The sequence below is a fragment of the Pelophylax lessonae genome (genome assembly GCF_965119305.1).
Source record: "Pelophylax lessonae genome assembly, chromosome: 1".
Taxonomy (NCBI): Eukaryota; Metazoa; Chordata; class Amphibia; order Anura; family Ranidae; genus Pelophylax; species Pelophylax lessonae.
Window position 1 is genome coordinate 209,723,712 of NC_138768.1, and position 14,745 is coordinate 209,738,456.

Below are 14,745 nucleotides of genomic sequence, written 5' to 3' on the forward strand. Positions count from 1 at the left end.
GGGGTCTGCCTGTCAGTGCTCAGACCATACGCCACACACTGCAGCAAATGGTCTGCATGGCTGTCATCCCAGAAGGAAGCCTCTTCTAAAGATGATGCATAAGACAGCCTGCAAACAGTTTCCTGAAGACAAGAAGCCTAAGGACATGGATTACTGGAACCACGTCCTGTGGTCTGATGAGACCAAGATAAACTTATTTGGTTCAGATGGTGTCAAGCGTGTGTGAGGGCAACCAGGTGAGGAGTACAAAGACAAGTGTGTCTTGCCTACAGTCAAGCATGGTGGTCGGAGTGTCATGGTCTGGGGCTGCATGAGTGCTGCCGGCACTACGGAGCTACAGTTCATCGAGGGAACCATGAATGCCAACATGTACTGTGACATACTGAATCAGAGCATGATCCCTTTCCTGTTGGAGACTGAGCTGCAGGGCAGTATAAGAACATAACGACCCCAAACACATCTCCAAGATGACCACTGCCTTGCTAAAGAAGCTGAGGGTAAAGGTGATAGACTGGCCAAGCATATGTCTAGACCTAAACCCTATTGAGCATCTTGGGGCATCCTCAAATGGAAGGTGGAGGAGTGCAAGGTCTCGAACATCCAAAAGCTCTGTGATGTCGTCATGGATTAGTGGAAGAGGACTCCAGTAGCAACCTGTGAAGCTCTGGTGAACTCCAAACCCAAGAGGGTTAAGGCAGTGCTGAAAAATAACGCCTTCCATTTAAGGTGGCCACACAATATTGACATTTTGGGCTCAATTTGGACATTTTATCTTAGGGGTGTGCTCACTTTTGATGCCAGCGGTTTAGAGATTAATGGCTATGTGTTGAGTTATTTTGAGGGGGCAGCAAATTGACACTATTATACAAGCTGTACACTCACTACTTTACATTGTAACAAAGTGTTATTTCTTCAGTGTTGTCACATGAAAAGATATAATAAAATATTTACAAAAATGTGAAGGGTGTACTCACTTTTGTGAGATACTGTATGGGATATATTTTCGAACCGTCTTGTAAATGGGTATTGTTTCAAAAAAGCGCTCTCTAGGACCTACTGCGCACAAGGCATAAATAATTGGTACAATATTTTTTCTTGTTTTGCAGTTTTCCTGTTACCCCAAGTGCACTTTACATGAGGACTATGGAAGGCTGTTTGAGAACCAACAATTCTGTGACGTGGAATTTGTTTTAGGAGAAGTAAGTTGTAGCTGTAAGGCATGGTTGCTCAACCTGTGGCCCCCCCAGCTGTTGCAGAACCTCAAGTCCTATCATCCCTCTGCTTTTGGTAGTCAGGCTTATAACTGTCAGCCTTGCAATGCCTCATGGGATTTGTAGTTCTGCAGTGGTGGGCAACAGGTTGAACACCCATGCTGTAAGGTGTACTGGGAAAGTTGAGGATTGGCAAATTGGTATTATCATGCTCGGTTTCCCACCATGCTGTTTCCTGTACTCTAAATGCAGATCTTGGGCACTGGTTGTCCATTACTATATGTCAGAATGTACCTGTAGTTTTATTATGAAGAACAAAAATAGCCCCACAGCCCTATACAATTTTGTCTTTATTACTCCTGTAGTCTAGTTGTTGGCAGCATTGTAATTTTAGTGTTTGGTACTGTGGTCCTGAGCTTGACTTGGTATGTGGGCACCATATCCTGGGAGCTTATGTCTATTATTTTGCACTGGGTGCTTCAGTTCCTACCACAGCCTAAAATCGTTAATTTCCTTCCTTTGTAAATTGGCCTTAATATGCAAGTCTGTAACAGCAGTATTTCATTTTTGGCTTCTTTGGAGACAGGGAGTGATGCACTTGGGTTTTATGTATGTGGAGCACATTATTACTCTATTAAATAAGAACTTTATCAAGCCATAAAGGTCACGGGTTAACCAAGCAATCACATGTAACATACTGATGTATGCATTTTATTCTGAACACCTTAAACGTGTAGCAATCGCTAACCAGATCTATGGTATATGCAGGGAAGCTTATGTTTAAAGCTCGGAATCATCTCCTGGAGTGAAATTTTAGACTGTGCGTTAATGTTCTTCCGTTTTTTATATTTTTTATTGTCACCAGAAAGAGGAGAAAGTGAGAGGACACACAGCTATTGTGACTGCTCGATGTAAATGGCTAAGAAAAAAGATTACCCAGGCAAGAGAGCATCAGAGACATGTACGTATTCACAATACCTTTTTTTTTTTTTTTTTTTTTTTTTTTTTTCGCCAAGACGAACCAGAAAAGTCAAAAGGTCCTAAAAAGTGAAAGACCTTTCCAAAACAAAGTGCTTTGGTCCTGAAATAGTTTACTGATATGTTACTTTTTAAAATAGACACACTGGTGTGGCTATACTAAGAGGAAGTAAGGTGACAATATGAACCTATCAGCCACTGGCTGCTCTGTCATATTTGTTAGATTTTTGTATGTTGTAGCGTTGATATACACAATACTCTTCTTGTCTTTTGTTCAACTAGAAATTAAAACCAGATTCTGAGGAAGAATGTCAAAGTGCACAACAAAAGCAGGAAAATGTATGTGGCAATGCAAAATTGTTGCGATCTCTGCCCATGCTGGAAGTTGTCATCAGAGATGCTGAAGCACGGCCATTTGAACTGCTCATGCAGTTCCTGTATACGGACAAGATAAAGTATCCACGGAAAGGTCAGTAGGGCTGCAAACTGGGCACAGGATGTAGCCGAGTTTGCTTCAAAGAGTTTCAGGAAGACCTTTTTTCACCCTTTTTTTTTTCCTTCTTTTTTTTTTTCTTTTCTCATGGGAAGTCTGTTGATTACTGTCCTGGCTCTTTTGATTGGGGATTTAACTTAGGGCTGACACCAACCAATTTAATAACATTAGTCTTGATTAAATTGTAATTTTCTTTGGATACTGTTATGCCGGGTACACACTATTCGTTTTTTTTCGTTCAACCCCGCGGTCGGAGCCGCTGTACTAATCATGCAAGGTTAGTTCACTGATCTCCCCCGCTAAGCTGTTGTGTTCTGACACAACCCCCCCCCCACCAGAACACTCCAATCAGCGCTCTCTGCCATTGGCTGGGAGCGCTAATTGGAAGTCAGTAGGATGCTGGTTTTCCATCATGCATGTCCGACAAGCTGGCCACATGGCCTGCTTCTGTCGGACAGACCGACATAGATTTTGAACCGGCATTTGGCCCGTGTGTACCTGACTTTACTGTCTTAAACCTTGGAATGTTCTAAAAAAAAACAAAAAATATCCGTTTGAGTATATAAACATATCTAATGTTCTGTCTAATTCTGCATCTGTAGTGATATCTGCTCATTAACGGGTCTATAAGCTGGACAAGAGTATAAAATATTTCTCAGATGTTCCAACCAGGAGATAATTCAATTTTAGAACAGTCATTTTATTATCTGTATAGCCATAGCACCCCTTTTTAATGCTTGTGGTGGAAAAAGAGTAAACAGACACACACAGTGCTGGCCTTTTCTTCAGAGTAAACATTTTTAAACAGACAAGAAATTCAAGGCAGCTAATCGGATTTACCCCTTAGAATGGTCTAATACTGTCTGCTGTTACCCATTGATGTGATGATAATCAATCAGTCTTTTTGAAATCACCATCTATGCATGCCTTTCTTGTAACAGCTGTGTATCAGGATGTTTGCTGCTCTTATCACTGCGAGGCAGAACATGAGCTCAGTTAACAAGATGTAAATCCAACTTTTTCCTTTCTAGATTACCACCCTCTTATGCCCCGTACACATGGGCTGAATGTCAGGGGACATCTGCCTGCTCAATAAAAACCGGCTGACATTCGGGCCGTGTGTATCAGTCAGTCCGACAGAAGCTGGAAAACCAGCAGCCGATCGGGTACCGATTAGCCCTCTCAGCCAATACCTGAGAGGGCTGATCAGAGTGTTCTGTCAGGGGGGCTGTCACCCTGTCGGAAAACAACAGCTCAGTGAGGGAGATCACTGTACTAACATCAGATAGTTTAGTACAGCGGCTCCGACTGACATTTTTTGTTTTCGTTTTTATCCATTGAGTTGAACGAAAAAAAAAAACGTAATGTGTACTATGCGTTAGTAACCAGCCCTTTTTATTTATTTTTGGTCTTTCTAGAGAGGCAAGAACACAGAGAAATGTGCTCATGACAGTTAATTATTAGTTGGTCTTAAAGCTGAACTTTAAGCTGGCCCAAACAAAATATATTAGTATAAGTATTCCGGCTGCTATGTGTGCTGTATCATACTGTAGTTTTATCAGCTGCATATTCACACATTTTTGTAAATGCAAGTTTAATGTGTTTATTCAATATAATTGGACCTCTTCTGCTTTGTGCCGTATGTGTATTATTGAATGCTTCGTGACTAGTGGCAGGCATTACTTTTTTATTCCTTTCATTCTCACCGACTAGGTCACGTTGAGGATGTTCTCCTCATCATGGATGTATACAAATTAGCTTTACACTTTAAGTTGTCAAGGCTGGAGCAGCTATGTGTGCAATATATTGAAGCATCTGTAGACCTTCAGAACGTCCTTATAGTGTGTGAAAATGCTAACAAGCTGCAGCTGGACCAGTTAAAGGTACAAATTCTTACAACTCAAGGTTTTAACTTTCCACAGCATGGGAAGAAGCAGGTGTGTTGTGTTGTCTTGTATAGCGTGTGTTGTTCTTTTGTACTGCATTTGTTCTGGTCTACTTATAGGGTAGAAAAACATAATCTTCTCTGTCCACATTGCGTGTAGAACTGTGGTGGCATCCAATCTTCGTTAGTTCTAGGTCGTCTATTCAAAACGATTTCTAATCAAACTATTGAAAAAACAAAAAGCTTAATAAAAATATTTAACTTTACTAATGATAAATAAGTTCTTGTTTCCTGACTATTGAATCAGTACCCATTTCATATTAGAAAAAAAAAAACAGTTTATTTCCGTAAAGACATAAGTGGGTTCCACACCAGGCACCCACTTATCAGTAAGGCTACATGTACACGGGACGTTTTAAAAAGTCCCTTGAACGCTGGAATTTAATGTTGTGTCACGTTTGCAGCCGCATTTAGCGAGGTTTGCGCTCAGAACCGTTTCTAGAGGTCAAAAAATCATTCCCCTTTAAAATGGAAAAACGCGAGCGCTAAACGCGAGTGATCGCGTTCGGTTCACGTTCTGAACATCCTGAACGCAAATAATTGCTTTCCAAAAAACGACACTGAACTCAACTGCCTCTAAATGACTGTAAACGACCCCGTGTACATGGACAGATAAGATAACCTAGAGGAGGGTTCAGGGGCTTCTGAAAAAAACGCCCAACTGCTCAAAAACGTGCGTTTACAAGTTGCAGTGTACATGAGGCCTAACACTGTTCTAAAGAGTTGTCGGGTCCAAAAAGGATTGTTTGTTTTTTTTTTTTTTTGTTTTTTTTTTGATGGATTGTTTGTTTTTGTTTTTTTTAAACAGTTGATTCACTATATGCAAACATAAGCACATGTGAACATAAATACATGCTTCGGGGGTCCCTACTCAAAAACCCTGATTGTGCGTCACTTGTCACAAAGCACCACGCACGAACAGTAAACATTTGGCCGGTATTCATGTCTAACTGTAAACTACTGACCTGTAGGGGACTTTTAAAACTTTGGAAAATGTAAGTTACCAGAGTTTGCCACAGCCATACAATTTTAAGACTTGATATGTTGGGTATCTAGTTACGTGATGCAACCTCATCTTTTGTATTTTACCAAAAATTGGGTAATGTTTGTGCCCTTAACTTTTTAGTGTTTTTTTTTTTAACTGAAATTTTGCGTTTGGTAAATATCTGCTAATATTATGTGTGTGTGTGTGTGTATATATATATAATTTTTTTTTTTTTTTTTTGAACTGTCACTATTTCAATCTCCAGGATGTCTGCTTTCAGAAAATGTTTTTAGGGTTTTGAAGTAATCTTCGAGCCTAAAAAAAAATTTTCAAACCTGTACAAGAAAAAATTGCAGAAAGGGCTTTGGCGACGAAAGGGTTAATTGACAATATGTCAACATGACCACAATGTCTCTGTTTAAGGCTGGTAATTCCTGGACATGGGAGCCAAACCATTTGTTTCCTGTTCTACTGGTAACTGATATGTTACCTAATTTCTCACTGCTACTTTTAGCTGCCATAAGGTAGACTATTATCTGATAAAATGAATCAATTATATTTTTGTAGGGCAAGTCAGTTCTTTTCTTTCTGGACATGAGTCTCCCTATTTTTACATTTATTCTATGTACTAACTTTCACACTTTCCACTTGGAGCTGCCGACAGTCTTATGCAAACTATCCTTAGAAAAATCAGCTTCTAGAAACATGCCTGTGTACTTTTGTTTGGGGGGAAAAAAATGTCACCTAATAAGACAGTCTTTGTTTCATTATGTATAGGTACATAATGGTAGTTTTGCTAGTAGGTGATTTTTATTGCTGCTGCTAATTACCTGACTTATGTTTTAGGAGCACTGCCTGAACTTTGTAGTAAAAGAATCCCACTTCAACCAGGTGATCATGATGAAAGAGTTTGAGCATTTGTCATCGTCCTTGATTGTGGAAATTGTACGAAGGAAACAGCAGCCTCCCATCCGTATTCACTCAGATCAGCCTGTTGATATAGGTTTGTTGCTTTATGGACAAAAATATGATGCTACTGGTGTTTACAAGTATCTTTTTGTAGTGTAACAATCTTTCTGAGCAGTTTAGGTCCCTTTCACACATACGGTCCGTTCAGTTCATCAGTTCAGTCACGTCAAATGTATCAGTTTTTCATCCATTTTTTTCATCCGTTTTTTTTTTCCACTACCGATGCAAAAAACGTTTGTTTACATCTGTTTTTCGTCCGATCCGTTTTTTTTGACAGATGAAAAATAGGACATTCATCCGTTCCAAAAAACAGACATTGAAGGAAGCTGATGAAAACGGATGTTAAGGGATGATCATCCGTTGTCATCCGTTTTTTCATAGAGATGCATTGATGTCCGTTTTTCATCCGTCAACGTATGGATGAAAAAAAGACAAACGGACCGTATTTGTGAAAGGGTCCTTAGTCTCTCCTAGATCTAGATGTATCAAACTTTTTGTGGACCCCCAATGCAGCCTACTCACTCCGTGTTTGTGGTCATCAGCCTGTTAATGAAAATGAAGTCCTAGCTGTTCTCAAGTTAATGAAGGCCACACTTTCAAATTTTTTTGTCAAATTTTATCTGTATGCTTAATAAAATGTTTAAATGCCAGTTTTCTCTGATGAACTCAAAAAACAGTCACTTGATTGCTATAATGTGAATTAGCAGAGTGTTTTTTTTTCCTAGGGTTAAGTAGGTGTAATCAATAGTAGACGTAATATGGCTCTTTGCAGTTTTATTTATTTGACCTTTTGAGGTGACTGCTGCAGGATGACTCAATCTGCAGTCATTGGGGACCTACAAGTTTCAACATGTGTTGCTAGTCACAGAATCAGTGGCCTGATTGAAATACACTACCAGCCACTTTACTAAAAAAGATGGCTTAGAACCAAACCTTTTCCCCAGCTGGTAATCCCCATCAAACAGTGACCACCTGATAAGCTGGCTGCGTGAATAGTGGCCAATATAGACATTTATACAATACAACAAAAGAATCGCAGAGCACTATGGGTTTTTTAAACAGTGTGCGCCAATAGTAGTACTAGTAGCCTTTGCATTGTAAGCATGATATATCTCACTGAAAACATAGCTGGAGCCTTTAGAAAGTAGGTGTCTGCTCTGACTCATTCAGTTTAGTGTGTGTTTGTCAGGTTTAGCTCTGTTAACATTCTTTTTCAGCAAAGCAGGTAAAGATGACGTAAAAATAGAGCCTGAAACTTTACCTGCTGGCTGACTATGAATACAAAAACTACAATATTTCCAATCAGACCGAAAAAAAAAAAAGTTTTTCAAGTATAATTTTTTTTTAAATTCCTGACTGTGTTATGTAAAGTTACATACAAAATTGCTCTTCGTTCCTCTTAAGACAATTATGCTTGTGTTTTTTTTTGTTTTTTTTTCATAGCTAGGTCGTTGCACCATTGATCAACTGATTGCTCAGTTCTCCCCCTCTGCTCCGAGCAGAGGGCAGTGACAGCTGTCTGCTCTGAACCCCCCCCCCCCCTTTTCACTGGAGGGATGGGCTGTTTAGTGGGTGGGTGCGGCTTGCTCAGGCTCTCAGCAGGTGCCGGTCCAGACTCCTGGGTGGATCCTGACCATATGGTCACGATCTTTTCTCAGCCTGCATCGGCTCTGTGTTGTCCGCTGACAGTGGGCTTTAAACAGGTCACTGGAGAGTAGAATGAACTGCACTCCTGTGATCCAGAAAAGTACAGCCAAATGAGCTTTGGCTGTACTTCTACTTTTAATTGTCAGACCCTTTTGGGCCTCAAAGTAGAATTCAATGTTTAATTTGACTTTAAATAGTTCGTTTTGGTCCAAGTTGGCCCAAACAAACTATTTCCTATACATACCTAGGATTCTTGATTGGCCAAGTTGGAAATCCTGACATCATCTGTCCACTTCTCCACTCTCCACCTGGCCTGTCGGATGAAGTCTTGCAATCATTAATAAAAATGTTAGGCTTCTCCTGAATGGCAAAAAGCCGAACTCTATTTAATTCCAGCAGCATACAGGAAGTCGCCTATACTGCTGCTGGAACACAGCACTGCATACTGTAGGTATCTAATTACAGCACAGCGACAGTATAATTATGCAATTGAAATAGTTTAACGTCAAATTAAACATGTAACTCTACTTTAAAGGAAAAGTATGGCTAAAGATTTTTTTTCTAAACTTCTCTTGTGGGTCACAGGAGTACACTTTTGTACTCCTGTGAACCCAGAGCGGTGCCAGGCCTGGGAGGGATCCGGACAATATCCGTATCATTCCCGCTGCCTGATTGACAGCTGGCTCTCTGCCTTTCAGCTTACAGCTGGGAGACAGAGCTAGCCACACCTGCCCTCTCCCCAGCCTGGTGCTACAGTATGTGCTGGAGGAGCATGGAACAGGGACTAACCGACACTGCTCTCTACTCGGAGCAGACCAGGAACTGAGCAATAATCGGTCATGATCACACATCACAGATGCTGCATTATGGAGGGGAGTATGTATGGTTTTAAATATTAAAATTAGCAAATTTTACACCCTGCAGCTTACAAACAATTTTAGGATTTAGCTTTCAATCCATTCACTGTATAATGCAGTTCAGAAATTAACCTGTATCAATGGATTTAATAGTTTACAGCTCTGCAAATTAATAAATTGGAAAATAATCTGAAAAATCAATTATCTTTGCTCCAGTTTCATAAACCAGATTATTTTGGTTCTTCTGGATAAACAGTGGGAGAGGCTGTTAGAAACACTTTTGACATTGACAGACACAGCACCCGCCCCTCTATTATGGGGATGGTTTGTGTCTTCTTTTTACTGCTTGCTACGAAACTAATTTGAGAGCACAGTGTGTGGGGGCTTATGCTGAGAAGGACAGCCCCTATAGGCGTGTCAGTGAATTTTTTTCACTGCTTAGTCTACGCCTGTATATGGCGCATAACCCAAGGGTAAAGAAGCATTGCTGCTGCGTCTATCAATGGACTTCAGAGAAAAGGATTTTACAGTAAGTTCTTACAAAAATCCAGTTTTTGCATAGTATAGCTTTACACATTCATTGGTTAAAATTATGTTGCCCTTCAAATGCCCAATTACACAGAAGCTAGGACTTGTGATGCCTTTGAATGCATCATGGTCTTTGTGCAGACCATACATAGTGGCTCTATCAGTCCAGGTATGCAGATAAGTGCTGCAGTCATGTTCATCACTGAAGCCAGCACCATAGATAGCGAAATCTGCTCCTAGTCAGGCCAATCCAGACCAGGACATTAGCTGTAGGACTAGGACTGCTAGAGTTGTGGCCATTGCCTAAAAAGTGTGATTCTTTAAGACTTTTACTACTGCTACATTCCAATGCATGTGTTCATGTGTTTTTAGGCACATCCCTCGTTCAGGATATGAAAGCTTATCTGGAAGGTGCAGGAAGAGATTTTTGTGACATCACGTTACTGCTAGATGGACACCCAAGACCAGCGCACACAGCCATCCTGGCTGCTCGATCCAGGTGTGCATTCAGTGCATTCATTACACAGCTGCACATTTGATTTAAAGAAAAAAAAAAAAAAAAAAAGGAACTGACTATTGGGAGTAGTTTTTCTGTTAAATCTGTTTCTACTATTAAACTATTTGTGTGTACTACATGCATAACAACTAGTATTCTCACTAAACATCAGACTATAAATTAATATAAAATTCGTAATCAATAGGTAACTGTTAGGACCCAGGTAATAATATATACCTTTTTTGTACACCGCGTTAGAAAAAGCTAAAATAGAGTTGACTAGCTGTACATTTCTAGGTGTATCCAGGGCTGCTGATAAGGCAGTACAGCCCGCCCTGTTTTACTGGGCCCAGGCCCCATAAACTCAACAGAGGGGCCTGGGCAGCTTTACAGTTAATTTCTAGCTAAAAAAAAATAGGACTTTATTAACCCACACCCGCTTGATTACCAGGGTGTATAGAAATTTCCTGGGGCCCATAAAGTAAGAGCAGAGGAGGGACTTTTTCTCCATTTTCAGGCGCAGGCAGATAATCATGCACCAGTGCACCTACACTCATTATAGTTCCTGATGCCCACTGTATGCCTTCCCTAGCGGATGGATTCTGCTTACACAGACAAGCAGGTGCAGCATCCCCTGCACATATTGTAGAGTGACACGCTGACTCATCACACAGGCTACTCTGGAAGGTGCAGTCCTCAGACTCTCTTCGGTGTGCTTATGATAATCATTATGTTGATCACAGCACAGCAGGTGCTGGATGGCTGTTGGATGCTGACATTGTTATGGCTGTGCTGTATTATAGTCTGCAACACACAGTACAGCCATAAGTTAAAGTAATGTTTTAAAAATAACAAACAGCAGCGGGAGCCAATGGGGCTCAGGTAAGAGGGGGCCTAAGGGGAGCAGCTGCAAACAGAAGGTTTTTTTTTTTTTTTTTTTATCTTTAACTGTCAGTCATCTGCTCTCTGCTCTGCCCCTCCAGCACTCACTGGAGCGCTAAGCTGTGGAGGAGGCTGAAGCTTCTGGTTCCCTGAGAGGCTGAGCTAGCTGCCGGTCCAGGCATCTGAGTGGATTCCGACTGTAAAGTCCGAATCTTTCCCCAGGCTGGACCGGCTGAGTGACGACAGCCGACAGTGGACTTTAGCCTGCTGTCGGCTGAAAACCAGTTTCAGGAATGCCTCTAAAGGTTGAGTTAAAAATATGCCTGTAATCCTCATTATGGGCATGGACACAGGATAACATTGAGCTGCTGCTACAGGCAGAACACAAAACTTCTGTAGAGGCAGCGATTTGTAGGCCATTGTGCATGGAGCCTAAAGAAGCTCAGCATAAAAGCATGTATTTGACTGCCTTTGCATGCAGTGCAAATGCATCTCTAATAGGATATGTTTCAGAGAAACTAACACAAAGCATGGGTAAATGCAGCCTGAGAACTATCATCCTCTATGTACCATTTAGGTATATGGGAATTTGCTGACAGGCGTTTGACATTCATTAACAATGTTCAAGTACGCAAGCCCTTTATATAAACTGTGTATGTTCTAATAGTGTTTGAGATGTCCCGTGTAATTAATTGTTACTGATCTATCGTACAAATCTAGAAACGTGTTAGATAAAAGTAAAGCGGTTGCCTTTTTAGACCACATTTTTTTATTGCACTGTGTATCCTGTTAATTGCATCTCTCGTTAAGCAGTAGATTTTCCGCATGGCAGCAATGACTGCAGGGTAGTTCAGTGAACAATGAGATTCTATCAGCTTATCAGTGAGGCAACAGCCCTGTTTTATCTACAATTAAATAGACTGGGCCTTGCATGTAAATGGATATAATTGTCTGCTTTCCACTTTACTATTTATCTGTGCAGCTATTTTGAGGCCATGTTCCGATCTTTCATGCCTGAGGATGGTCAAGTAAACATCTCTATTGGTGAGATGGTGCCCAGCAAACAAGCTTTTGAATCACTACTACGATACATCTATTATGGGGAGGTGAATATGCCCCCTGAAGATTCACTGTATCCTTTTTATTTCATCAGATTAGCTGCCCCGAAATATGTATAAAACCTAAGCACCCCCTAATTTATGCCACCTTATTTATGTTAGAGAAATAATATCTTGGTTGCGTAAAGCAACTACGGTACATAGCTATTAACAGGTGTCAGGAGCACTTATCATTTACAGTGAAAGCCATGTATTTTTGTACTTTCTGCCACGTGTTTGCATTTTACAATTATGCACTTTAACGTGGAACCTCAGTAAATTGCTTTTCTCTTTCGTTCATTGTCGGACACAGCTCCTGGTATTCATAACCATTGGGTTATATTGCCCCATACAGGAGTAGGACACTAGGCAGAAAATAATTCTGGCTACACCCATTGGCAGTCCCAGGGGGCATACTCCCTCTCTGCTATAGCCTCTCAGGTTTTTTTTCTGCCTAGTCAGGAGTAAGGACCCAGTTCCTTGCTGGGATCTTTGGTCCTGGCAAATTTTTTTCTTTTTAGATAAAATATTTTTCTCCTGGATTTTTCCTGTGAGATCTACACTCAACTGCCGGACTGGGCGACGGGCTGGATAATCTAGAGCCAGTGGTCACCCCAGTCTGGCCAGCGAGCATGCGCAGGCCTCTGCTCTGCACTAGGTCAGCCGCAAGATAGCCCCACTGGGTGGGGGCTGGCCTGTGAGTTAAACGCCTTGTGAGGTCGCATACGACCGGGTCTCAGCCCGAGTCGCAGCGTTCTGCCTGGCTGACAGCCCTCCATTTCAGTAGAGAGGGGTTCAGTCTGGAGCGGCACCCCTGGAGGGTTTTGGGGTGGATGTGGGCCTCTCCTTGCGACAGTCGGACCCCCGGGTTCCCATTCCTTCCCGCAGGCACCCCTCATTTGCTAAGTCCCTCACCTGCCCCCCCCCCCCCCTCCACATATGCTGGGGCTGTTTTTTGGGTGGTCTGACCACTGTTACTGGGGTGGGGGAAGGGCGTTTGCTAGCGATGGGGGGTGCTGTCGGTGACCAGACAATCAATTAAGCTGGGGGGTTGTACCTTGCCAGAGCCCCCCATCCTGCCTGGATCTCAACCTGAGGCCTGGTCTCCTTCCTGGGTCCCTGTATGTCTCATGTTGCTGCCATTTTATTGTAGCCCATGTATTTCTATACACTGCAGACATTTTGCTGTGGTTCACCATTGAAAATAGCGTCAGGAATTTCGATGGTGGGAGCCTCTCCTCATCCCCTGGTGCTGACTACTGGATGATTTTACTTCCTGATCGCCACATGTGTGGTGCATTATCCTGGTGGCTGCAGGCACTTGTTTCTGCGGGTGATGAGTCTGGTGGGATCCTCTCCCTCTCTGCTGAGGATCGTTTGGTGCCTGGCAACTGGGTGGTGCTACCAGCACAGTGGGGGTTGTCCCTTAGCAGTGTTTTACACCTTTTGTGGGGTCCCCCTGGTGTCTCACGGAGTATTTGGAGCACATTTCCCCACCTGATGCCCTCTCTGAGGGTCCGGTTTCCTTTGGGTCCCAACCATCCATCGATGCACTGACGGCGGACCTGGAGTCCCTTGTGTCCCGGGTGGAGGTGGCTTTTGGGCGACTGGCTAGCAAAAGCGCTCCCTTTCGCTTTCCCCTGTCTCATCAGATCCTGTATCTTATTCGGCGGACGTGGGTCACCTTGCTGGGTCTGCAACCACGTGCCTGGTATCCTCTGATAGTGAGAATGATTCCTCCACGTCTGCGACTGCGCACAAAAAGGCACTGATGGATGCAGCACTGATTGTATCTGTGCATGAGATCCTAAAGATGGAGGACATAGCTGAAGCTTCAACGGAGGCGCAGGTACCCTTTGGCACCCACAAGCCATCCAGAGCGGCAAAGGTGTTTCCTTTCCCTGCCTATTTTGACAGAATCATCGCAAAAGAGTGGGGACCACCAAAGCATCCACGTGGTCTTCCTAAGCACTTTTACTAGGCACTATGAGGAGTCCCTTCTTAAGAAGTGGACTGTGCCACTGGTGGTAGACCCTCCGGTTTCCAGATTGAACAAGGCAACCATGATTCCGGTTGAAGAGTTCCCGGCCTTTAAGGATATGGCTGACCGGAAGGCTGAGGCCGTAGCCCGCAATATGTATCTGGCTGGTTCCGCAATGAGGTCGGTATTCACCATTGCTCTAGTGTCGCAAACTCTGACTGAGTGGGTTAACCACTTGCCGACCGCCGGACGACTATTTACTGCGATGGTCAGCTCCTCACAGGCAAAGCGACGTAGTACTACGTCGCTAGCCTGTGAGGGTCTCGGGAGCGAGCGCGCTCCCGTGCGGTCACGGACCCCTCACTCGCGATCGTCGGTGCAGAGGAGAAAGGCAGGCGGCTAATGTAAACAAGCTGCCTGTCATTCTACCCTGTGTAGGAATAGTGATCATACGGTTCTTCTATGTAGGACCGTTGATCACGGTTCCTACACCGAAGAGCCACAGCCAATCACCGTTAGAATCACGCCCCTAGGGACACACATAACCCCTCCCTCTCAAAAAAAGTTAACCCCTTCACTGCCAGTGTAATTTTACAGTAACAGTGCATATTTATAGCACTGATTACTGTAGTAATGTCACTGGTAACCCCAAAAGTGTCAAAAATGTCAGTCAAGG

At 42.8% G+C, this 14,745-nt stretch overlaps 1 protein-coding gene across 3 annotated transcripts in view; it reads left to right on the forward strand.

Moving 5' to 3' along the window:
* LZTR1 (leucine zipper like post translational regulator 1) overlaps positions 1–14,745 on the forward strand; it is a 63,859-nt gene that overhangs the window by 33,525 nt on the left and 15,589 nt on the right. For all 3 annotated transcript variants that reach the window (XM_082273327.1, XM_082273329.1, XM_082273328.1), the window contains 7 exons: positions 1,107–1,199; positions 2,077–2,172; positions 2,472–2,658; positions 4,396–4,565; positions 6,459–6,615; positions 9,986–10,112; positions 11,974–12,123. In XM_082273327.1, the coding sequence (XP_082129453.1) occupies positions 1,107–1,199; positions 2,077–2,172; positions 2,472–2,658; positions 4,396–4,565; positions 6,459–6,615; positions 9,986–10,112; positions 11,974–12,123 (980 nt within the window). The remainder of the gene's footprint in view (positions 1–1,106; positions 1,200–2,076; positions 2,173–2,471; positions 2,659–4,395; positions 4,566–6,458; positions 6,616–9,985; positions 10,113–11,973; positions 12,124–14,745) is intronic.